Raw genomic sequence first — 26,800 nt, forward strand, 5'->3', positions numbered from 1 at the left:
CAGACAGGTGATCGGCTTGTAAAAGTCATGGAGTTCCTGACTGACCTAAAGGTTTATAATTATCATTGGAGCATGAGCTAATTCCAGGATTTTGTTTCAGAATCTGAGACAATGTTTATACTGAGTCACTCTAAGGATGCTTACCTGTTCGTTTGGTAATGTTGTACGGTCTACTCTTTTGCTCCTCAAACTCATCGGTCGAATTGAGAACACTCCTTACAGAAATATAATACAAGGTGTTAGGCAGGAGATTGGTGAAAAGATAGCCCTCTTCTATCACTGATGCAGTTTCAACCGGAGTAGTGTATCGCCCATCTTCCGGTGATGTCAATGTCAATTCCACACGATCCACATCCCCAACAGATGGAAGTTTCCCGGTAACTTCAATAGATGTTTGGTTTGCCGAAGTGACATTCAAATCCATAACAGCCGCTGGGTCTAAGATCACAAAGATATGCATTTTGGCATCATTAGCCCTAGAATCTACATGGGTTATTTCAGCGTAACACTTTGGGGGTTCTTTAAGACTGCTTTGAACAGAATTAAGAGTCCTAAAACATATTTCAGTCAGTGATTCAGAAACATTATACTATAAGTCTCATACATAGCATGTGTAATGCTAATCAACATAATGAGCACAAGATCATATTTTGAGATAAAAGGTATTATGAACATTCTTGCCTTTCCTTTTATCTTTAAACAATAAAAGAAATCATTGCCAATTTGAAGAAAAACATGATCAATACAGCAGTAATAAAAAACCTTGTCCTGGAAGGGATAAAGGATAGCTTATTTACCTGTTCGGGTGGTGTAATTGAACCCTTCCGAGGAGTCTGGATTGTATGCTATGATGTATACAGTGCCGGTACGGTTCAAGTCAATCTCCATTATTCGTGGGGAGGAGCAATCCGTCTCAGAGAGGAGGGTTTCAGTCACACTCTGATCCCTCGACCAACTCGTCAGAGTGAGATTCGAGGTGGTGTTTGAAAACCAGGCAAGATTTACGCTCTCTTCTCCCCTGTTGATGACGGTGAAACCATCTAATGGGACCAATTCTGAAAGGCAAACAAACATCATCAGAGGCAATAGGCGGTTCTCCTGTTAATACACAATCAAAGATAAAGTTCAGTTCTGGTCATACAAATGCATGACTCAGTCATGTAGAAATACTGTAAGTATGCGTGACCACAGGTTTTCCAGACACCTCTAAATGAGGATTTCTTCTGAAGCCAAAATACACCCTAAATGAGGATTTTGCATGTTTTTTTCCCAAATTCACACTCAAACGGGTGCTTCAAAAAAATTAACTCCTAAACAAGTATTGTAAAATTGTAACCACTTGAGCATTTTGAAGTCGCTAGGGATTACCATTTAAGTTGTTGACAATGTAAACTAAATCAAATTGCGCTTCTGATGTGAAATTCACAATGTAAACATTTATTTCAATAGAGAAGCAATTAGGTTTAAGGCCATCATTAGTCCTTTCTTTGAAAGAAAGAATTACATTACAAATTTGATCTATTTTATGTAAAATACAAGTAGTGTTTACAAAAAATATACAATGTACAATAAACATTTACTATTCTACTATGCAAAAGAAAATATAAGGGACCAGCTATAGGTGTGAGACTTGGTAAGTCAGTGGGGTTTTACACTATAAACCCTGAAACTGATCGTAAAATCGATCGGATTGATTTTAAGGGCCTAAAGTTGATTTGATGAAACAGTTCACAAGTATCAGTTTTAAGCTAAAACAGATTCGGCCTTGAAATTGTTATTTAAAATCAAAATCAATTCTAGTTGATGCAACACCCCCTGGGTCGGTATTGTGGGCATCCATCTCGATCTATTGAATGTGTAAAGAATGGCAGGCGGCGACCGGTAGTTTCACCAATGGGCATTATTACACCTTTTTCTTCCCGGTCTGGCCTTGAGGGCTGGAAAAATACCCCTAAACACGTATACCGGCGCGTACAGCAGGGTTTTGAACTATTTTAAAAAATAAACAAAAATTCTTGAAAATGGCCCAAAATGGACATTTTGGAACGCCTTAATGCGGCACAGCGCGGACCGTGTCATTTCTCCAAAAACACCCCTTTATACACGTTTTTCTCTCCCCACCTCTCCTCTCCTAATTCCCCTACCACATTGTCTCTCTCTTAATAGTGCTTTCAAATTCTGCGCCTGCCTAGAACCCTTTAATATCTCTTATTAAGCTACATGTGATTTCACTCCAGGGTCTGTATGTCTATGTATATCTAATATCACTCATATATTTTGATCTCTTTTCTTGTTGTTTCTTTATGCATTTCATTGCTTGTAAGAAATTGCCATGACGAATTAAATTGAATTGAATTGCATAATCTCCCATTTTCAGGAGAAGGATGGGGGGGGGGGTTGTATGTCTGAACACTTTATATTGTACATAGAAAATTAAAGCTGTCTCTTTTGCATTTGTTTGTTCAGGAAAAACATATAACAAACAAACTTTTGTTCCTATTGAATGCAGTGTTATTCATTCACCTCTCCCTAAGTGACGTGACCCAGTTTTATGAAACTTTTAGCACAACCAAGTTGCACTAACTGTTATAAGCTACCAAAACTGTTGCATTTGATTGGCTGTGAGGAGATTTGTTATAGAAATGTGGCACTTTTTAATATTGATAACATGTTCTTTATGAAATGGGAACCAGGTGGGTTTTTTTCTTAAGTGTACCAATAACCTAAAAATTATTTGTGTACAGCCAGAAATGGTACAATCAATCTAAAAAAAAAAAGATAAGGAGTATGGAGAAAATACAGAATAGCATAAAACTGCGAAAATAAAACCCTATTCCGGTGAGTCGATTGGTCTACTCACAAGACGCTATTATTTATTTGCGAGTGTATTTCATTTTAAAGAATTTCTTTACAAAAGTAATGTTTGAAGCTCATATTTTGACTACCGGTACATGTATAGTATTGCAACATGGTACAGTCATACCTGCTTTAGTGACCACCTGTCCACAAAGACCACCTGTCTACAACAACCACATTTTTTGTTTCCCTTGAAAATGGTTTCTCATTGAAACATGTCCTCAAGGAACCTGTCTACAAAGACCACTTTTTTGTGTTTCTCTTGGGTGGTGGCTATAGACAGGTTTGACTGTACTACTAACATTTACAAAAGAAAATATATTTTGAAGATTGGTAAAAATTTAGTGGTTATTAGAATAAGAGACTTCAGTAATACCTGTAGATGCACTGAGGTTTACACCTGGGCTATATGCCTCTAGCCAAACGTCATCAATTGCTGCAACTTCAGACCTGACCTCTATGTTATACATCAGCGAGGGTGGGAGGTTGTCGATGACGTAGTCACCACTCTTAAAGAATTCAATGTTCCTTATATCTTCATACGAACAGAAGTCTGGGTTGGTGGATGCGATTCTAATGGCATACGTTTCGGCATCGCCTGGGCCCGCCACGATGTCCAGTGTTATTGTGGTTTCTGTGGTATCCCTGACAGCTACCATAGGTGTTAATGGAGCTGCAGATGAGTATCAGAATAGAATGACTTTGGCATGTATTCATAAAGGTGAACTAGCTATTATAAAAATAACCCGTTGCCTACAGGAAATGGGTGGCTCCTGTTCAGATATGGCGCGGTAAACAGACACAGAAAAGCCGCTGCTTCTTTGTAAAATGAATCGCAACTGCGAGCCACTTGCAGGTATTCACAGAGCGTTGTGTTATTATTATTATTAATTTGGCATTTCAAACATACAATAGAAGGTACAATAGAATGGCACATAGGATACAAAGTATGAAAGGATAAAATTGGCTTCCCCTGCTGCACCTCTCGAAGTTGCCCGGAAGAAAAAAAGGTATGTGACATTTCTATAACCCGTAAGTCTTTTCTTCCAACTCCAGGGAGTGCATCAGGGGATGCCTAAAATATTATACATAATCAGACTTTAAAAAGACAAAAACAACAACTTATTGATGACAATGTATAAACTTAAGCTCAATAAATTGCAATATGTTATCTCAGGTGTCACTGGCATGTCTGTCTAAGTGGAGCAAAAAAGAAAAGTGAATAGCAGAAATTGCAATTGAATAATAGTTACTATGTTGCACTTCAGAAAGATTTTGGGAAATAAAACTAAGCGGTCAGTTTGAGATGTGCGATAGAAACAAATATAATGAGGGAAAATACAAATCAATCTCCTAATATTCAAATTATATATTCAATTAAAATTATATCCAAACATCAAATTTTGATGTCTTTTACATGTGTTCATAGATTATTATTATAAGATATAGAAATGTAAAGAGTCTACGATTTGACGTCATCACAAAAAAAAACTGCCATGCTTTTGCCATTTCATATCAGAACGAGCCTTTACTGGTACCGCCATTGCCAGCAGAAAGAAGAACCCAATCTGATATGCGACATCAGATGCTGACAAGTGACTTTATTGGATGGAAGGAGCCAGCAAGAATGGGGAAGTGACTTACGCAATCTGAGCAGAAATGAACTCTCGAGATCTTCATCGACGACGTAGATTGAAACGTTATAGACGGTTCCTGGCATGAGATTGGTGAAGGCTACCCTGTTGTTGTCGCCTGGTACGATTACAGCATGGTCTGGGTTGATGCTAAAGTTGAATGAACTGCCATTGCCCCCATGGATTAATTCCACTGAAGAGTTACCCATCTCCAAAATGAATACTTCAGAAGCTGGTAGAGACACTAAGAAATCAACAATGAACAACATTTTGAAAGTAACATGTATATAGTATTGCCAAATCAAAAATATTACATCACAATGTATCTTCTTTTATCATTATTTTTGTTATCTTCATTATTATCATCATCAATATCGTTATCCTTATTATTATTATTATCATTACTATCATCATCAATATTTACTATCATTTATTTAGCAAAGACAAAAGAGAAAAGAGAAAAGAAAAGAGTCAATACAAAATGACATTAAAGTTTGAAGAGAGTCACATGGGTGTTGGGAAATGCAAAAGATTAACAAAAGAACTATAATCCAAGAGTCTTCTTTTCCAATCAATGTGACTTGATATGATGCAATTTGATATGATCAACTAGATGGAACTTCGACTGCGCGCAGTCGAAATGATGCCTCCGTCATAGAGCAATTTTACAAACCAAAACAGAAGAAATTGTTCAAATTCAAGTTCAATTGTAATCCATTAACAGGTTCTCAGAATATCGTGATTACAAGCAATTTCTCATATACATATATGACCCTTTGATCTTTGACCACATGACCCTAACATCTACTCAGTTCATTGGCTCTGCAAGATGTCCCGAGTTAAATAGTAATCCATCTGTCAGTTCTAATGAGAATGCGTTCACAAGCTATTTTTGCATACATAATGAGCCCATGACCTTTGACCTTTGACCTCATGACCCAAGAATCTACTCAGTTCATTGGCTCTGCAAGATACATACATGATCTAAGTTTGGGAGGAATCCATCAATCTGTTCTAATGATAATGCGATCACAAGCTATTTTTGCATGCATAATGAGCCGCATGACCTTTGACCTTGACCTCATGACCCCAAAATTTAATCAGTTCATCGGCTCTGCAAGTAACATACATGACCTAAGTTTGGCAGGAATCCATCAATCGGTTCTTGAGATAACGCGATCACGAGCTGTTTCAGCATACATAATGAGCCCTGTGACCTTTGACCTTTGACCTCGTGACCCCAAAATCTAATCAGTTCATCGTCTCTGCAAGATACATACATGACCTAAGTTTGGCAGGAATCCATCAATCGGTTCTTCAGATAACGCGATCACGAGCTATTTTTGCATACATAATGAGCCCTGTGACCTTTGACCTCGTGACCCCAAAATCTAATCAGTTCATCGGCTCTGCAAGATACATACATGACCAAAGTTTGGCAGGAATCCATCAATCGGTTCTTCAGATAACGCGATCACGAGAACGGGACGTATGAACATACGGACGGACGGACAACCCGAAAACATAATGCCTCCGGCTACTTCGTAACGGAGGCATAAAAATTGAGATTGAGACGTTATTTATAGGCAGGGTGGCATATTAGCAGGCCCCCCAAAAATGAAATCTTCTGAATATTATCAGCATTTTTAAGTGAATATTGACTCATCATGAATCGTCATGACCTCTGACCTTGTCTTTGTGACCTGGAATCTGTGTCATATGATATGTTGCCATTAAAGCTGATATTCTAAGCAAATAAATGTCCCTTAATTTGGTACCTAGGGCAAGCATGTGTTATTTATAAGTTTTTCAATTACAAAGTATATCACAAAAAAATTCTGGCTACTCTAAATCCTTGATTGAATTGTCGAAAATATCTGCCTCTCTTTGCATAGAAAATCAGTCACGGCGCTGGTCTACTACATATGACATCACGTCCTTGAAAGAGTATATTCACGTACCCGGATGTTCCATAAAAACCATGTGCAGAGAGATATGATTTTCTGCTTATTTTGTTTCAAAGGCTGAAAAGTTTAATACATAGTTATAGTATAGTTGTCTGGTAAATGGACCCACAGTTCATTACCATACAGCGATCTCCCGATGGTTTCTTCTTCCCGCTTTCCCCATGTCTTTCGCCTAATTCCTTGGTCCTGAATTAAGATCCTTCATCTTCTTCCATGATGTGCATTGTGCGATCTACCGATTTTGACACCAGTAGACACTGAGGAGCAGGTCTTTGTTAGTTGTTTTTTTAGCTGGTAATGTCGCTTTCATTCTCTTGCAATTACTGATAAACATATAACTAGCGCATGTACGTTCCACCACAAGCAAGCCGCGCCTACAGCAGCGGCCTGGTCTTACATCCTGATTCTGCTCTTTTGTGCAAAAGCCGCAGCACTCGTGGATGAATATCGTTCGATCACTAATTAGACGTTGTCAACATATTATACAGTGTGTCTCTAAAAAAAGTAAACCCAACTTCAACGGCAAATTTTCAGAAAACTATAAAATATTTACACATTATTTTTTATGGTTAGATAGTCCAATAAGTCCTCTGTCCAATGATACCACGTAGGTTATGTAACTCTCATGCATGACTGAGCATGATTCAACTTAGTGAATGGGTGTGAAATCATCACTGTGGCAAGTTAGAATTGCACTGGAAGTTCATCAATCAAATGACATAGGAAATGTCTGATTTCTTACAAGCATAGCTTAGGGATGTGTACCCTCGACATGACCGCCATTCCTTTCCATGCAAAGCTCGCAACGCCTCCTCATGTCCCTGACAGCACGCCTGATCATTCTCTGATCTTGTCGTAATCGGTTCACTTCACCTGTTATCTGTTGCCTCAGCTCCTGAATTGTGGCCGGTGGGGTTTGGAACACTTTTCCTTTAAGATACCCCCAAAGAAAGAAATCGCATGGTGTCAGATCTGGTGAACGTGCAGGCCACTCAACTGGGAAATGAAGAGCAATGATGCGATTGCCAAAGAGTTCAGTCAAACGATTCCTCACAGCAATAAGTCTGTGGGCTGGGGCCCCATCCTGAGCCCACCAGGCCCTGCGGAATGCTCCACGTCGTTGTCGGGGGAAGATCTGTTCCATCTCAGGCACAATAAAATTGTTCAGCATGTCAAGGTACGCCCTGCCATTGATGTTGCCTTCAAAAAAGTAAGGTCCCACCAATGAACCATTGCCACAAAGACCAATCCAGACACTCACTTTCTCCCTGCTCATGTTCTTATTAAAAGCATATCCCGGTGGATGATGGAGTTCAGCATACTCGTGCTCATTGTGGGTGTTTACCATTCCATCCATGGAAAACGTTGCTTCATCCCCGATGGTAAAAAACTGGAGGAACTGTCGATCTCGGTTGCACCGGTTCACAAACCATTGTGAAAATTGAAGTCGTCTGGGAAAATCAGCTGGTAGAAGTTGGTGCTGAACATGAACATGATATGGATGGAGATGCAAATCCAGTCTTGCTATTTTGTTAAAAGTTGCGCGTGGTATTCCAGTATCATTTCTCCTGGTGCTTATGCGTGGGTTGGCTTGGATGGCCTCTCTTACCACTTGGATGTTTTCAGCAGACCTCCCAGTTCGTCTGTGGCCAGAGTGTCCTTTATTCCTGTTCAAACTGGTTCCGTGATCAGCATACTTTCTCACATTGTACCAGATGGCTCTTTTTGTTGGAGGCTGCCTCTCGGGGAACTGCACCCGAAAAGCATCTTGAACTTCCACGAAACTTCTTGTTTCCTGGTATCGAGTTACCAGGAATACTCTCTGCTCAATTGTCAACTGTACCATGTTTGGAAAGCATGTGAAGTGTGCCTGTGTTAGGAACAACCTTTGCTGAAGTTGTTATGTAATCATAGGCCTAACATGTGACAAAAATTTAACTTCAAATAGGCCCTGAATGCATGACAATAGCAAGAAATAACTTGCCACAGTGATGATTTGACACCAGTTCACTAAGTTGAATCATGCTCAGTCATGCATGAGCGTCAGATAACCTAAGTGATATAATTGGACAGAGGACTTATTGGACTATCTAACCATGAAAAAATAATGTGTAAATATTTTATAGTTTTCTGAAAATTTGCCGTTGAAGTTGGGTTTACTTTTTTTAGAGACACACTGTAGAGGAAGATCGCTTGCATGATCTCATTCAAGTTAGATATTTTACAACATAAAATGTTTAACTAGTACTGTATCCTTTTTTGAGGCAGTCACACACATCTATGATAAGTACTATCATGGTTCTAGTCCTATTCGTTTGACAAAACTGCTCCTGTACCTTATTTGATGACAAGATAATGCATCCGCCTATTCATACGTGCATGATTTAACTTTGTTTCCCAAGCAGTAAATTCGTCTTAAATCTCTACCAAATAGGTGAATATGAGGATATAAAAAGAAATCAGCGACTGGAAAATGTTGCTTCGTTATTCTTCATTCCAATGAAAACAGAAAATCCATCAAATATACTCATTAACAACAACAAATCTAAGCTCTGACAGGATAGCATTTACGTAGGGATATCACTGCCATCCACTCTCACTAAGCCCATGAGTCTCGTTCGTGACGTCACGGATAGAGGCCCGACTCTACATGCATTTCCGGGTTTCAGACTTAGATATTTTGGTAGAGTTTACTCGCATAAATTCACCATTCTAAACTTGTTTTTGTCAGTTGGACACCATTTAGTGTTATTCTGGGGGTTAAAAGCTTTCTATTCATGTAATTATCTCAATATTTGGGATTGTCTTAGAATATCAACTTTAATACTTCATCCAAAGATGCTCATATTGTATTAACACTTTGGAGACGACGGGCTTCTACAGAAGCCGAGCGAGTTGTTAAGTCTGTGACGACGGGCTTCTACAGAAGCCGAGATGTATCCCTAATTTATTGACAAAGCTTTCCAGCTTATTATTAGATATTATGTGCTAAAGTTCTTTGAAGTATTCTTTAGATATATTCATTCATCTCATCTATTAAAAAAATAATAAAGTTACGTGGAAAAAAATCGAAAAAAAGGTGATATCATTTCAACTTAACCCTAAGTTAGTGTTCGGATCGAAATAACCGTACAGCTGGAGACGGACGCGTACGTGCGCGTCCGTTCTACATTCTTGCCTTGATTCAAGGCTTTGGATTATTGGTTTTGTTGGTGAAGATGATTACATGGCGATTTTCCATCAGTGATTGGATGATTTTTGCTGGTCAATATGAGAGGGCGTTTTTTCCCACATTTCGATAGATGTATTGTAGTTATTCATATAATAATATTATTAGGCCTATAGTAGTCCTAGTCATGAAGACCTATTCCTTTTAAATTAAATTTGCGATTCGCCGTGTTTCACTTGGCTACAAATAACCGACCTTACTCTAAACTGTGTAAGTAAAAAAAGTATGCTTTGATAAAAGGAGTTGGTAATTCTTCTCCCCTATGATTACCAGTGCCTTTTCATTTCATCAACTTGACCAATTTAGCGAATCATTCATGTATGGACCTCCTCTTTTATGAAACGCTTATCTCAGCTTATCTCAGCACCCTACCCTTAGAGGAACAAACGAATGTAAAGAAGTATCGACTCTGGAAGATTACTGTTTTGAAAGAAGAGGATGCAGAAGACAATCATTGTCATTGACAAAAGGGGAATGAATGGAGGTATCGACCGATCTGCGCGTGCGGAGGTGCTTGCGCATTTTGTATTGTGAGTGTATTGAAAAGGAAAGACGTGAAGCTTCAGCAAAATAAGACCGCAATTTCCCTCAAAAATAACAGACCTTATTTTTCGTATTGAAGAACAAAACTTATATTTTTAGAAAGAAAAAAGTCTGATCTTTCATGTTTACATTTACTAAAAATCACGAAAATGACTGAATGAGGCGCAATGGTAGGCGAAAGTAGAAAGCACCGCCAAATTTTCCATTACTGGCGATGTAACCGAAATCGCTCCGTCACAGGGGAAACAATCGCTGTGCGCGGGCTCGCTCTCAAAGGGTTAAAGTAATCTAAATCAGTTCAAAAGTATGTTGAATATTAACTGTATTCATTTACATTTACTACTCATAAGTATGTACCGGTATGTATTTTTTTCTTCGGATGTCAGTTATTGTAAAAAAAATAATGATATCACAATTCAGTTTTATGACTGAGAAGATTTTTGAATCAATAAAGTATGTAAAATCAATCAAATCCAATTTACAAAATAATAAAAAAAATCATTACTTCCCAACCGAACATGAGCTTATATAACGTACGTGTAGTAAAGCTGATCCTCTCTTCAGGGCCAAATTGTTCTTCAAATCTAGCCGTGGCATTGCTGAGGGCCTTCACACGGACGTTGTAACTGGTTGAGGGTTTCAGGGCTTCTAAGGTGTATTGGACTAATGGATTGAACGTTCTCAACTGCTGTCCTGGAGGAGAGTATTCTTGATCTTGAAGGGAAGTCACGACTAATATAACACCATCATAGCTGCCTGTGGACGGGTCAGTCCAACTGAACTGAGTTGACGTTTCCATCGTTTTCGAAAGGGATACACTGTTAAGGATCTGAGGATCTGAGCGGGGAGCAAATTACATAGAATACAACTGATGATTGGTTTGTGTATAATTGAAGAAAAGATATTGAAAAAACAAGAAAAATGGAAAATCTCTAAAAAATCTTCCATGAACAAATTATTGATTTTAAGTGTGTTGATTTCATTCACCTACATAGAGCAATTTGATATTTGAAAAAATAAACTGTACTGTAATGCTTGTTTGTTTAACAATGACTTTGTTATTGACTATATCATCTTGTTATTAGTTTTATGAAACAGATTTTCACTTCTATAACAGGTTGCCATAGTCGTAATTAGATTTGTTATAGATATCAAATTTGTTATACGGTAGTCGTAAATTAAATTTTTTATGAAACGGGCCCAAGGAACGCAACATGCATTTAATAGCTTGTTAATTAGAGGTTCTTTTTTACACATTTGATGAGAGTTCAGCTAACATTACGCCTGATGGTATATACATTTACCAGCTTCATATCCTAACAATGTGGTTCTCTACCTCTGTGTGATTGCATTATGATTTTCAACAGTGAAGATGAGTCTGTTTGCAACACTACATTTCACTAAGCTACTCAAACCTTTTCAGATCAGTTAAACAATTATAAGAGAATACGACAGAAATAAATCTGCCATGGACTAGTATAAGATTTATATACTCATTACCATTATTGTAAAAATGTACCACATATCGTTATATACAGTGTTTGATACATGGATATTGGCATTTCAAAAATAAATTGACAAAACACTCATACTGCACATGAATAGCCAATTAGCAATTAAATTAACAATCAACTTCTAACAGAATTTTTTAAAATTGAGCAAGAAAAAAATTGATGTTTTTCGTACCTGTCCTGTACTCTGTGAATGGATGCCCGAAGGGAGAAGTCACATTAAAGCCTACAATTATTCCCCTTGTTAAGATCCATGTTATGAAGCTTGAATCTTCACAAGATCCACTTGTTGAGATGGACAGGGATGTAAATGTAAACTCAGTGTCAAACAAATAAAGTGCCAATATTTCTTGCTGGTCGTCTCCAATATCTCTGCTGGGTATTACGGTCACCCTGCCGTCCACAACTCCATTGGAATCTGAATAAAAGACAAAGAGAATGTGAAGACAGTAGAAGAAATTATCTTGAGGAGAACAGAGAGAGACATGACACAGAAGATGTGTGGTGTGAAACTATCTGATAGAAAGGGAGCTCATGGAAAGGATAGGTCTGAAAGAAACTGGGTTGGAAGTGGTAAAGAGAAGTCGATTGAGATAAATGGATCATGTGTAATTGAGAAGGGAAGATGATGAACTTGTGAAAGGAGCATGGGATCTGGAACTGGATGGTGTTAGAGGGAAAGGAGGACTGACGATTGCATGGAAAATATGGTGAAAAAGAAAGCAGCAGTAAGGTTGGTCTAAATGCTGAAGACAAGGAGAAGTGGAGGGAGGGAGTGTCATCATGGTGCAAAAGTCATTAACCCCTCGCAAGAGGGAAAATGCTGACGGATGTTAATAAATGATGAAGATGATGATGATGATGAGGGAGAGAGAGAGAGAATAACTTCCAAGTCGGATACATAGGCTTCACAAGAATTTGTGTAATTATCCATTTGTGTAAACCTTGGAAAGTATATCAACTGTTCAGAGCCAAGAGGGCGTTAACTCTGTATCAAAGAATATGAGTAAACGCCCTTCTGGTCCCAACCAGACGACCCAACGGCAGGCACGTCACTTACATGGCACATATATGTGCCATGCATCTGTGTGAGCCCAAAGTAGAGTATTGTCAGAGGTACTGTACTCTAAGGGTGAATTGCCATTTGACTAAATTGACCATTTAGGCTAATTAATAGTCAGGTGGCTTAGCGTCAAATCTATCAATTATCGTTACTTGCTGGATAAAAGCACCATTTTTTGTTAACAGGGCTTCATTAGGACCTACTAAACGATATTAGGCTAGGAGCGCCCGGCAAAAATGTCAATTTAAGGGTGTGGGGACAGGGGCGTCTTTTTGGAGCCCCCAAATAATTTCATAACATTGATTTGTTGTTGTACAAATTCTAAATTCTCTTTTTTTCCCGCAAAAATAGGATTTTTTTTTTTAATCAAAAAAAATAAATAAAAAAATTATGATGCAGGATATAAAACAAATATATCATGCCTTCTATTCGAGGTACTGGTTAAAACTATGGGCCTTGTGACTCCAAAAGTACTATTGGAGTCACCTCTTGCGCATAGTTTTAACCAGAACCTCTTAAGACAGTGTATATTTGTATACTATATGGGAATAGACCAATTCGGTAGTAGACAAACTAGTTGTGGACCAAACGGCTATGAACCTACTCGTGTACCTACCTGTAGATACTGTGATAACAGCAGGGTCACTCTTCTTCTCCTCATTGGCCACGGCCACAACGCTGATCGTAAAGTTTGTAGCAATCCTTAGATCCGTCAGCGTTATGTTAAGATCACTAGTGTTCATCACCGGGAGAGAGATCCCTCCACATGCTTTAGACGTTGCAACAATCTCGTACTCTATGCCCTGACCAGAGCTCTCATCCCACGACAACACTATCTGGTCATAGGTGGCGGACAACATAGCCAAGCCATTTGGTGGTAGTGGAACTGTTTGGGTGAACCAGGAAATAAAAAGGAAAATGAACAAAAGAAATGAGGTTGCATAAAGCATCAATTTTTCCCAAAGGAAAATATACAGAGGATATAATAACATGAAATATAGACGTTGAGGGGGATATAATGATACTAATGAATCTGGATATACAATGTGCTTAATATGGTAGAAGTAGTAGTAGGAATAGACTGTATCAGATAACTTGTTTAGCATAAGGCTAATCTGCCACAAAGTCCATTGTGGACAGAATGCCATCTGTAAGAACTCTACAGATATTATTATTATTACCCAAGTTATTGATTCATTCGCACATGGAGTGTCCACAATTTCTATTTCCTGGGGAGTATTCATACCATATGGTACTGGAGAGCATATGTCAATTTCTATCACAAAGGTTTTTGTCATCCTACCAGGTCCCCATTTTTCTCCTAGGTATTGAGTAGCAAATGTAGACTAATGTAATTGCCAAAGGACGTTACAATGGTGCCGTGTCAGAGATCAATCCTTTAGTTTCTTCATAGTTATTAACCCCAAAACACAATGCCTCTGGCCCAACCTTCAGTTGGCGGGGGAATAAAAATGAGCCCGTCAATATCATTAATTATATTTTGAATAACAGGTTTTGAGCTAGCAAAAAACTCCGGACATCTTGAATGCTTTGAGCAAGAGTAAAAATTACCATGCAGTACATTTTTAATATCTAGTGGTTTGCGGAAGTTCCCAGATGACCATGAAGTAAAATTTCATATCTCATAGCTTGGAACGTGTTGAAATAAGCACAAGCAAAAGACAACGGAGGTTGGCGTGCAGCCCTTGCAAAATACATGGGTAAGGACATAATCATTTTTTTTTCTTTGGATGTTTAACAGGCAACTCCATACAAAAAACATTAATTTTTTGAACATGGAGAAACTATGTGTAGGATTCAAACAATTGACCCTACCACCAAGTACTTTTTTTGTAATTAGGTGGAATTAGGACCAAGGCTTTGTCTTCGCTCCTCTTACAACCGTAAATATCAATTTCACAAGATTTCTAGCTAGCAAGCTCTTTGTGAAATGGTTTAGGAAGATCGGAGACATCTCCATTGTTGGCGGATAAAGTTTGAACTGTCTTGTCCTTGGTTTCGAGAAACAGGCCTCAGTTTCTTAAAGGCTAAGTCCACTCCAAAAATAATTTGCTTATAATATATGCAGAAAAACAGAGCAAACAAAATTGGACAACTAAATAAGGCAGTTATGAATTTTTGAAAAAGTATGATAACTATCGAACAATGGAAATCACTACACAAATTGCCAATTTGGTTATCAGTTTGTGACGTCATTTCCTCACTATTAATTAATTGCTTTATATATTTTTATCCCAATTAATTTCCCTTACTTATCCCCCAAAACTTGATTTCCCCATGTCTTTGCCCAGGTTATGTTATTAGTATCGTATTGCGTGCATGACATTTCACAAAATCATTTATGAACTTTGAAGAATCGATACTATTTTCTGAATATTGTATATTCATAATTACTGATTTTTACATAAATAGTTTATCAAAATTCACACATTTGTCATGATGTATCCACACAAAAACATATAACTATCAATAAAACTTGGATGCTGATGTAAGGAAATAAGATTTTTAGGGGGAAAATGGAAAATTTATATTATCAATATAGTGAGATAGTGAGGCAATGACGTCATAGACGTATGAGTGAGTTGCCAATTTGTCTTGGGATTGTCAAAGTTTTTCCTGTCGTTAAAAAATTCTTAACTTTCATATTAGTTATCCGATTTTGCTCAAACGTTTTTTGATTGGTTTGTCTGATTTTTCTGCTTCGGTTGGAAATAAGATATTTTTGGAGTGGACTTGGCCTTTAAATAACAGACATCAGGGAATGCATCTCATAATGGACTGGGCCGGTATTTAAGTCAATACTTGTGTTAGAAAAATGAGTATTTAACTCAGTTTTTCAGTTCAGATAAAATACCCAGCCAACATTGATCTTAAGTTGAAATTTTAGGCTAGTATTTTACCCTAATAAGTTTTATGACAGCTCCCAAACAGACTTAAGCCAATTATTTTGGAAGCATTGATTGGCAGGCTTTTGGTTTTCATATGGAGTCATCCCTTGCTGCGCACATTCAATGCATCACATTAATTACGCAATATTTTGGATTGAGAATGTGACGTAGATATTTTACCTTACAGTCGGCTTGCTAAAGTAAACTGCTTAGATATGATCTGAATAAGAGTTAAGACTAATTACTTAGCTACGTAAAATGCTAAGTATAATACTGACTTAATTGAAGTACTGAATTGACTACAAGCCCTGGTTGGAACAACATACCAGTCATGTAAGCCTACATGCCAAAGCAGGTGCATATGCACAATGTAAAAGTAATGTAGAAATGAGAAGGGGTTCGAGAAAAAAAAGATTATCCCTGTGTTGGGGAAAAGAAATAAATTCTCCCAAAATACAAGAAAATAAAGTGAAAATGGGGTAGGGAAACAGAAGGAATTCTGCCCATGAGTACTTTAGAACCACAACCTTCACAGAACTAGAATGCAGAACACATACCCGTGAATGAGGACACATTCAAAGACACACCCACGGAGCTGTTCGTAATGAAGATAGTGTACTGAGTGCCTGGCTGCAAACCACGATAGGTAACAAGACCATTGACCATGTCTAGGTCCATTTCTGTTCCCTCATGAGTAGGTTCGATCGAATGATCATAGGTATAGGATGACACTCCCCACGCCACCTGGATGTAGTCTGTACCGCAGTCAACAAGAAGAATCTCCTCACGTTCAGGGGCATCTGATCAAATGTCAAGTAATGGAACATATAATAATAATAATATTAATGATAATAACAATAATAATGTTTGTTTTTGTTTTTTTAACATTCATAATAATTATAATGGTTATAATTGTAATAGTATTAATCATAATAATTAAAGTAATAAAAAAAGTTGAAATAATATTAATAATGATTATAATAATAGTATGCATATTAATAATAATACATATAATAATGATAATAATCATAATAATAAAAGGTTCCTGTATAGTACATAATACGTTAAAATATAAAAAATGAAGATATCCCTTTGCACTTCTAAAAGAGTTTGGATAATCTTAACCTGGCTTAATTTAGCTCTAGCAGCCGTAATAGGTGCACAGTGCATTTCAAGGATTAAATTCTATCAGGTACCCATTTAATACATGTAACACCTGGGTGGGGAGTGGCTAATGTGGGTTAATTCTTGTCAAAAAGACGTAAGTGTCCGGGGCCCTGTTTCATACAACTTGAAATCAATAAGTTACAAGCTACTGTTATATTAAGCTACCGAAATCATGGCATCTGATTGGCTGAAAGCAAATTTGTCATAGAAATTTGGCAGTAGTTATAGATGGCCAGTTTAATGAAATGGGCCCCTGGTTCAAACTCACAACCCTTGGACTGCTAGTCAAGTGAATGAACAACTATACCATGGCACCTCGATTTCACATCACCGCATTTTCATAACAAAAAAATGCAAGACATGTGCGACTTTGTCTCCAATATACCTCCACTAAATTTAGTTAAATTCATAGCTTGAATTATTCTTGAAATATCATGAGAACAAAAAACCTATACTTGCATGTCAATTGTTCTGTATGACCTATGACCTTTGACCTGATACTACCTAAATCTGATCACTTGTCTCCCTACAGTGATGAATAGCGATTACAGGTTGTTGAGTTCAAAGCAAAAATAGCTTGAAATAGTCATTGATTTTGTAATAAGATGAATGCAACTGCATCTCTAGCTTGTCTCCCCCTGTATGCAAGTGTATGTTCAGTGATAAATGATCCTGTGACATTTAACAGCTGACTTTACGAACTCAAACTTTTCATTTAATCTGTTCATGCTCGTACATACTTGAGCCCAGTTTGGTCAACATAGGTTCAATTTTTGGTATTAGTTATCTGTTGAATAAGATGTTTTATTAACACTTTCATGACCCTGTAATCTTTCACTTTTGACCTCTTACACCCAAAATCACTTCATCCTTGCATACTCATACATGATACTTGAGCCAAGTTTGGTTTGAATTGATTCAATGAATTTCAAGTTAAACGAAAGCAGCTCCTTTCTGCTGGGCGAACTGCAACTACATCAGGCAAAGGAGAATTCAAGATAAGTTCAGCTTTTGCTACAGGATTTGAAACAGCTCATCATCAAGTACTTCATGTCTCTTCTCTCTCTTCAGACCATCTCGGGAATTTCTCCGTTTGACGTCACTCATTGGCCAGGGGGGTCTTTCACAAAGATTCTAGTCGAACTTAACTCTATTTTGGACTTAAATATTATGGAAAGCCATCTGTAGCTTTATAGTGAAATATATTCAAAAGCAAAAATTTAAGTATTTTAGACTTTTTTTTAATTCCACATCAAGAACATGAAATCTCCCATGATAATAGAAAATATGAATGAACATTTTATGCCTTTTAAAATAAATTTTACAAAATATTTTCAAGGATGCTAATGGCTTTCTATAATTGTTAAGTCCAACTTAAAGATAAGGTCAAATTTAGGTCTTTGTGAAACACCCCCCAGATCCTGCCTTCACCCTCTGTTCATGATTTGGGTGTCATCTTCGACAAGAATGTGAACATGCATGGGCACATCAACATGGTTTGTCGCAAGGCTTCACTAGCACAAAGACGTATTGGGAAGATTCGGCCCTACTTGAACAAGAACGTGAACGAGATCCTCGTACATGCTTTTGTGTCTTCCATTCTCGATAACTGTAACAGCCTCCTGCATGGAGTCCCAGATAAAGATGTAAGTAAACTCCGAAGAATTCAGAATTCAGCAGCAAGACTTGTTTCCAGATCCAAGAAGCGCAACAACACCACGCCCATCCTCAAAGAACTTCACTGGCTGCCCATTAAACCCCGAATCAACTTCAAAGTCCTACTTCTCACCTTCAATGGCGTCCACGGTCTCGCTCCTCACCTCACTTCTGAACTGGTATCCTCATATAACCCTTTAAGATCACTAAGGTACTCCACCTAACAACTTCTGCAAGTACCACGACAGATAACAAAGACGTACGGTGAAAGGTCCTTTGCTTATAGCAGCCCAACCCTTTGGAACTCTCTACCAAGTGCTCTTCGTTCTCAGAATAACCCTGAACTCTTCAAGAAACAACTAAAAACATATCTTTTCAATGATGCATTCAATTAGATCACGTTTTGTAGATTAATTTCATATAACTATTTTTGTTGTTTAATATTGTTTTGTATCTTAAGTGTAGAATAAGGTATTGATATTTTTTGTATTTTTAAAGTGTAGAATAAGGTATTATTTTGGATGTAAAGCGCATTGAGAGTTTTGACAGTTCTGAAATGTGCTATATAAAATGTATTATTATGATTATTATCATAAGTGTCAACCTAAAAGTGGGAACCTTCAAGTGCTTGTGTCAAGCGGAAGGTATCTAATCCTAACTCTAGTACAGATGGTAAATGCAAAACTCTTAGTTTCTTTCTACGCTATGCAAAAAGGTTGTTTGAGAAGAGAAACCTTTTGCTTCAAAGGAAAGAAACTTGCATCCATCTTCTTAACAGAGAACTCAATAGACAACTGAAAAAGATCTATCTCAAGTTTGTAAAACCAGCATCAGTTTCGTCAGTAGCTCTTATACAATACAAAGAAAGAGAACATCATCAGGTGCCCGTTTCACAAAGCCTTTTTTCAATGACAAATGACAAAAATCAGTGACAAATCTGCTGACAACCAATCAGAAGCAAGGATTTCAGTAGCTTATAACAAAAACTGTTATTTATCACTGATGACAGGTTTTGTGAAACGCCCCCCAGAACTTCAGAAGTATGATGAAGCACTCATGATAGGCAAGGATTCTGAGCTCTATTTGAGGCACCAGAGAAGTCTCTAGAGCAGTCTACATTTTCTCTGAGTGAATCCAACATTCAAAGTTTCTACAGTGCAGTTCGCACTTTCCATGTGAACGCTTGTGATTACATCTTGAAAACATGGCCTTTGGAGGATGCATTAGCAAAGCATGCTGAGGTACTAGATTTTGACCTTTTTTTCTTGACAAATTTCCGTCTGTTGGGAGATTGTGATGTTGATCAGCTGTACAGTGAATTTGCACTGTATCAGGCTGACAGCTCCATGTCTATACACTTGTAACTGATACAGTTAGCATGGATAAGCAGTGGAACACAATATCACAGATTGCAGATGCTAGTTGAGGCAAGAGGTTTCCTACTTTGAGTAAAGTGATGAAGGGGATCTTAGTAATCCCTCACTCAAATGCTTCATGTCTGGTCTTTCAGGGCTTTCAGTCTGGTCCGTAAAAACGAGACAGACTTTCGACCCAACCTGAGCATCTTGATTGAGAAATTGTCCCAAAGTGCTCCTTGTTACCAAACTACTGCAAAGACATGGTGAGAAGAGCAAAGCAAGCAACATACAATGCTCTGGACATGTCTGCTTTTAAAGGAGAAGCAAACATAAATAGCAGTCAGAGAGGTGGGTAAAATCTGTCTACATGTGTTTCTTTCTTTTTACTATTTTAATTTTAAAAGGGTATGAAAAGTATCAGTAGAATTAGCTAATATGAAATTGCAGAAACCCTGGACTTCAGAGGGTGCTGCCCCCTGGTCTCCTGCAGGGCTTTGCTCCTTGATCCCACCACGGCCCCTACAGCGGACCCCTGGACCCCACCTGTTCTCGCGAGCTCGTTCACTACGCTCACTTGGATTATCCTTCTGATTACATTTTTCCAAAGTTGGCATCTCATATATGTGTGGAGTGAATTGAATGGGACAAACTGGATGACACAGCACAAACATAAAAATGGAAAAGAGATGAATGGTAAGGCCTTACCTGTCGTGATATTATTACGCAGATTTATACTCTGTTCACTCCTCTGCAATGGGAACATTCCCACAGGATCAAGGTATGTCCCAACCTCGATTTCGAAGGTTGTTCCTGGAATAAGACCTGTCACAATGTAGAACCCAGGGTTGTTGGACAATGTCTCTTTGAGAATGCGCTCCCCGCTAGGCAAATCCAAATTTGTAATGTATACCTCGAAGCCATCATGAGGGCTTGCTGGGGATATCCATGTAATGTTGGCCGTGAGGACGGAGCCGGAGATGTTTAACGGACCTATTGGCGATCCAGGCCCTGAATGAAACAATGATTAACAGCAACAATTATATGTAAGGTCTGTTCACATAGGAAGCACCATTCTTTTTTGGTTTGTTTAGGGTTTTCGTTTGTACTTGTACACAAATATGCCACAAAGAGGGAAAGGAAAAACAGTAGCCGAGTGCAAAAATTTTGTAACATTGAATTCAAACAATTTTCTGACAATATAAGCATACCTGCCAACATTTGAAAATGAGAATTAGGAATTTTTACCCTGAATAGGCAACTGGCAATACGCGGTAAATCTGTACAAAAAAGCGAATACAATTTCGCTGCTCGATCATGCAGCCCTTCAACGCACGCAATACGTATGTTTAAGTGGTTAGAGTTGAATCTGCTCGAAGCAAGTGGAGGGAGATCTCTAGAGTCATCAGGGGCAAACAAATGCCTGTGAAACTAAAGGTCAAGTTGTACAACACAGTGATACGACCAGTGCTACTTGGCCTGCGTCCTCTGAGGAAGAAGGAAGGATTTGAGGTGACAGAAATGAGGTCTTACGAAGTATACTAGATGTAACATTAACCCTAATGAGGTTTTTTTCTGATTGTTTGGGAACGCATACGGATGGCACCCCGCCGCTCACAGATTTTTTTCTTTCTTGTCTTGCGCATCTTTTAAAACAACTTTTTTGAAAATCGAACTCACATTAACAAAGTCCTGTGACCTTTTGTATTTGCGTAATAGCCTGAAAATCGCTCATTTTCGTGATTTGCGTACAAAACATATGGAAATATCATTTTTCCGAAAAAAGAGATAAAACATCGGTTATTGGGTCTTGTAAAAAGTTTAGGTGTTTGTTTTGGAGTCAAAATAGTTGAATTGTAGTTCGAAATGAAATAAAACAATAAAAATAATAAAATACATTAGTTTAAAAACAATGAAATCTACAAAAAATTATCAAAACAAGGGATAACATACCGGTAAGAAACAACCTGGCTCTTTCAAATTTTGTTGTCGTATCTATTATTCCAAATGGTCTAATGAATATATATATACCGGTGCATATGATTTATGGGTATAAATTTGAATTTTATGACCTTGTATGCATAAATTACCATAAAAAATTAGATTTACCATAGTATTTTATACACTTCACTTGACATGAGTGCAAATTTTCGCGATGAACGGCTGTTTGACGGCCGAGATCTTAGGAGGCTGGGGCCATAATGCCCCCCCCCCCCCCCCCCCGGTACTAAAAAGATCTCAAATACCCCGGCCTCATTAGGGTTAAGAGACAGAAGACACAAGAAAATAAAAAAAAGAGCAGAAGGTAGCTAACATCATGGATAACATAGTATAGCATCAACCTAAGAAGCTTTATACAAAACAGTTATCATTATTGTAATATCCCGTATATTCACTACTGCATATTCAGTACGAGATAAAATAGTTAGGTAATACAAATTCCTTGTATATATATATTTATTTGCACTCTCTTATAAAGAAAGTCCACTGTATGCCTTTTTATGGCAAATAGGAAAAATACCACAATTATGACTCATCCCTACTGGAATGTGTCTTGACCATATGAGTGACCACTGCAGGCATTTGAGTTTAAGACTTCAGCCTACCGAGTTATGTGTGCCGGCCTGTTTCTCTTATTTACACTTTCTCGGTTGAGTTCTGGTCATGCGATTGCAGTGTGAAATTAATCAGAAAAGGTTGATTATCTAGCATATAAGTATTGGTGTGTACTGCAAGGTCCTGGAATCATCAAAATGATAAGAAATATAATTGGCCCAGTCTTGGTAAAGTTTCAAACACTGTACACAGAAAGATGTATATGGGACTACACAGTCATGTGGCGTAAAAATCTGTCTCGATTTTTATGCTTTTACATGCCATATTTAGAATATTAAGGCATTTGAAGAGCCATACTTTTCAAGGAACATTTTTAATCTGATGTTCTTCCATGCTTCCATAATGCTCACAAAATATTGTTCACCTCTTCCCAAAACTCAATCTTCTCTTTAAGTGCTGCTAGATGTGTTTGACTACAATTCTATATACCAGGTAGTTTGTCCAGTAATAAAAATTATTATCATAAAATTGTACATACCACTTCTGAGTTGTGTGAAGGCTAATACATCAACGCTATTGAGTAAATCCCCCAGAGTCACATTAATGATATTGCCGGGTGTGTGGATTTCAATGTTAATGTCAGGCACAAGAGCGCCATTATTAGGTATAACTGCGTCAACAGGATCGAAGGTTATTGAATAGAAGGTAACACCGTCATATGTTCCCCATTGGATGCGGGCCCCTTCAGAGGTCACATCTGTAACCACGAGTAGCCCTGCAGGAATCTCCTCTGTGTTTAAAGATAAAGTGAAGTTAAGGTCATGCAATGGCAATTGTGAAAGAAAATGTGTGGAAACGATTATTAGTATTTTCATTATTATTATTATTATTATTGTTGTTGTGTTGTTGTTGGTGTTCTTCTTCTTCTCATTATTATCATCTATTATTCATTATTGATATTATTATTAGTAGTACCGTAGTATAGTATTGTTGTGTTTGTGTTGGTGTTGGTGTTCTTCTTCTCCATTGCTTTCTACTTATTATTATTATTATATACTATTTATCATTATTATTATTATTATTATTATTATTATTATTGTTATGATAATCATTATCATCATTATCATTATTATTATAATTATAATTATTATCATCATCATTATCATTATCATCATATCATTATTTTTTGTTGAAAAAATATAATGGTATCTACATTTTGAAGTAAAAGCACTTAGGATATGTAGCTTGTAAATGCATGGACTACCTTGATTGCCAACATACTACCTCTACTTTCATTCAAATAGGTAAGATAAGAACGCTTAATAGACCAGTTCATAGTTAGCACATAGTACAAATGACTTCAAATATCGGCAGATTTTTTACAGATGGAGTATTCCCACTTTGTGAATTTTAGAATAATCATTGCCAAAGTGATGGATGTAGTAATACTTCCACCTGTGTTTAATAGAATGTACCACCAGTACATCAATTAATAATGATTACAACACTTTCATGAGCATGTATCCAGTATATATCTCGTTGGGTTTTACATTTTGGTACAAATAACCAAATGCTCATGAGCAGATTGTTTCTACAAACTGGTTTATTCACCAACATCACTATTTCAACCTAAGCGATCCAATGGGTCTTTTCTTGCCCTATGTTTCGCGAAGATACCTTAAATTACTAAACACCACAACTGTTCTTATAATCTTATTCATGAATGCCAGAATGTACTTCATTGAAATGAGCTTCAAATATTTGTTGTGATTTTTTGCTTATTCTGCTCATGTGTCAAGTGTAATTCCTCATAATTTGAATCAAAAAAGAAAATCGTAACACATCTTTAAAATGAGACAATGAACTGCTATGAGTGAAGTACACATAGGTAACAAGCCATGTAGAATTAGGGCAGTGTGGTCTTTTACTTCACAACTTGAGTGGTGTATTGGTATACGGTAGTTATTCTCAGACACGTTAAGCCTCATTTAGATACACAGTAAAAAGAAAAAAGGGTGACATTCTTCTTGTATCTTTAACACATCAGTTTTGTTTTTTAAAAGGATGCCACTTGGATTTTAAGGGGGCATGGGTTGGTTGTGACCTCCTCCCTAAATCCAAAAGAGCATTTTTTTTAAAGGGGTGGGGGGGGGGGGTATATGTATTGTGCAATTGTGAACAACAGCCAGTTCAGGTATCAATAGATAATTGTTGACTGCAAGGAAAGCCCCCAAAATCGGCCAAGCACTTCGGTTTGCTGCATGTACTTGCCTGCGGAAGCATCGATAGTCACTTCTTCACTGTCAAAGTCCCCGGCGCGGGAGCTAATGATAGAAAAGCTGTAGACTCTGCTTGACCGTAAGCCGGTGAAGGTATGGCTGGGCTGATTAGTCATAACTTGATCATCTCCTGGGGTTCGTCTTAGAATGTAGATTGCAGCATTAGGAACAGCTGTCCACTCCAAAGTGATTTCAGTATAGGTGGTCAATGTAGCCTCAAAGTTCGAAGGACTACTAAGAGCTGGGGGGTGTTTCACAAAGATTCTAAGTCAAACTTAACTCTATGTTGGACTTAAACAATATGGAGAGCTATTTGTAGCCTTATAATGAAATACATTCAAAAGCAAAATTCAAGTGTTTTAGACTTTTCATAAATTCCACATCAAGAACATGAAATCTCCACAGATAACAGAAAATATGAATGATTTGAATCAACATTTTATGCCTTTTAAAATAATGTTTACAAAATATTTTCAATAATGCTAACGGCTTTCCATAATTGTTAAGTCCAACTTAGAGATAATTTCAACTTAGGTTCTTTGTGAAACACCCCCCTGGTGAATGGGAATCAAGGAGAGGAAAGCATGTCAAAAACAGATATGTTCTGGGCATAAGCGACGGACAGTCCTTTCATGCAGTGTTTTAGGATATTTTCTCTTTATTTCTCTCTTTTCGCATATTCTTCAGTTGACATCATCAAAATGAAAAAGTTCATAAGCTATGCACATGTAATAAATGAATGAAAATTTTGAGTTTGCAGCTGACTACCTGTAATGTTAAAGCTCCGTCAATTTCAAACTAATGATGATATAGAGTACCGAAGCTGTGACATCATAAAAATCTATTTTTAGAATTTCTCATTTATTTCTACATTACCTGAAAGAGCATCAAAAATAATGTCCAAATGTAGAAAACCAATTGAATATGTTAAGTATTGGCTGAGATATGACCATCTGAATAATAGATTTCCTATAGGAACTCGGTGTTATTTTGCTATGGTTCATAATGTTTTGAACCAGAGCAAAACAACACAAAATAACAATTGAATATGTTAAGTATTGGCTGAGATATGACCATCTGAATAATAGATTTCCTATATGAACTCAGTGTTATTTTGCTCTGGTTCGTAATGTTTTGAACCAGAGCAAAATAACACTGAGTTTTACATTCGACAGTTGGACATTATTTGTTATGCTCTTTCGGAAAATGAAGAAAAAATTTAGAAATTCTAAAAAAACATTTTTGATGACGTCACACTTCACCACTCTATGACAAGAAATAGATGACAATTTCTAGAAAATTAGGGGCAAACTTAAATGATATTCTCAATAAACGAGTCAGGTCTCATTCATTATCCCCTCAATTGTACCTGTGCTTTCTGATTCGGTGACCTCTGAACTTTCCAGATTCATGAACACAGACACCACTGTGAAGGTGTAGTTTGTGTACGGTTCCAAGCCAGAGAAAGAGATCGAAGATGAAATGTCTGTGACTGTCTGAGGCACATCTGATCCCCCACCGGTTACAGCGTATGTCACCAATTCACTGCTACTGCTTGGTGCGGTGATGTTCAACAACAGCAGTGAATCAGTAGGGCTCCCTCTCTGTACGGTCACAGAAGGTGGATCAGGCACTGGAAAGGAATACAGATTTGGATTAGGGTTTAACTGACATGACGGTTATCAAAAATTGCATACATACACAAAACAAGGTAAACGCTCTCGGCCGTCTCGCTTGCATTACGCAATTCGATGTGATGAAAAATTGAGGTTGGAACATTATTTATAGAAAAGGTGGCCCATTAGCAGGCCCTCCCCCCCCCCCCCCACCAAAAAAAAAAAAAAAAATGAAAATGAAAATGAAAACCTCGGAATATAATCAGCATTTTGAAGTGAATATTGGCTAAGAATCATCAGAACAATTATGTACTATAATTTGTACCAAGGTTGATAACTTTAATGGAATATGAACAAATAACAATATTGATTTATTAATTCTCATATTAAGTTGTGAAAACATAATCCAAGTCTACTGACCTAAAATGACCTTTGACCTGGACTTTGTGATCTGGAATT

The 26,800-nt window shown here is 37.5% G+C and overlaps 1 protein-coding gene across 1 annotated transcript in view; it reads right to left on the reverse strand.

Moving 5' to 3' along the window:
- LOC100889066 overlaps positions 1–26,800 on the reverse strand; it is a 172,693-nt gene that overhangs the window by 126,528 nt on the left and 19,365 nt on the right. Inside the window, exons 10-21 of the mRNA XM_030988179.1 lie at positions 26,095–26,358; positions 24,718–24,966; positions 22,985–23,236; positions 20,599–20,901; positions 16,270–16,512; positions 13,420–13,689; positions 11,916–12,158; positions 10,767–11,066; positions 4,501–4,734; positions 3,233–3,529; positions 798–1,055; positions 145–438 (exon numbers count right to left, since the gene is read on the reverse strand). Of these exons, the coding sequence (XP_030844039.1) occupies positions 145–438; positions 798–1,055; positions 3,233–3,529; positions 4,501–4,734; positions 10,767–11,066; positions 11,916–12,158; positions 13,420–13,689; positions 16,270–16,512; positions 20,599–20,901; positions 22,985–23,236; positions 24,718–24,966; positions 26,095–26,358 (3,207 nt within the window). The remainder of the gene's footprint in view (positions 1–144; positions 439–797; positions 1,056–3,232; positions 3,530–4,500; positions 4,735–10,766; positions 11,067–11,915; positions 12,159–13,419; positions 13,690–16,269; positions 16,513–20,598; positions 20,902–22,984; positions 23,237–24,717; positions 24,967–26,094; positions 26,359–26,800) is intronic.

The sequence above is a fragment of the Strongylocentrotus purpuratus genome, unplaced genomic scaffold (genome assembly GCF_000002235.5).
Source record: "Strongylocentrotus purpuratus isolate Spur 01 unplaced genomic scaffold, Spur_5.0 spur5_scaffold_17, whole genome shotgun sequence".
NCBI classification, from domain to species: Eukaryota; Metazoa; Echinodermata; class Echinoidea; order Camarodonta; family Strongylocentrotidae; genus Strongylocentrotus; species Strongylocentrotus purpuratus.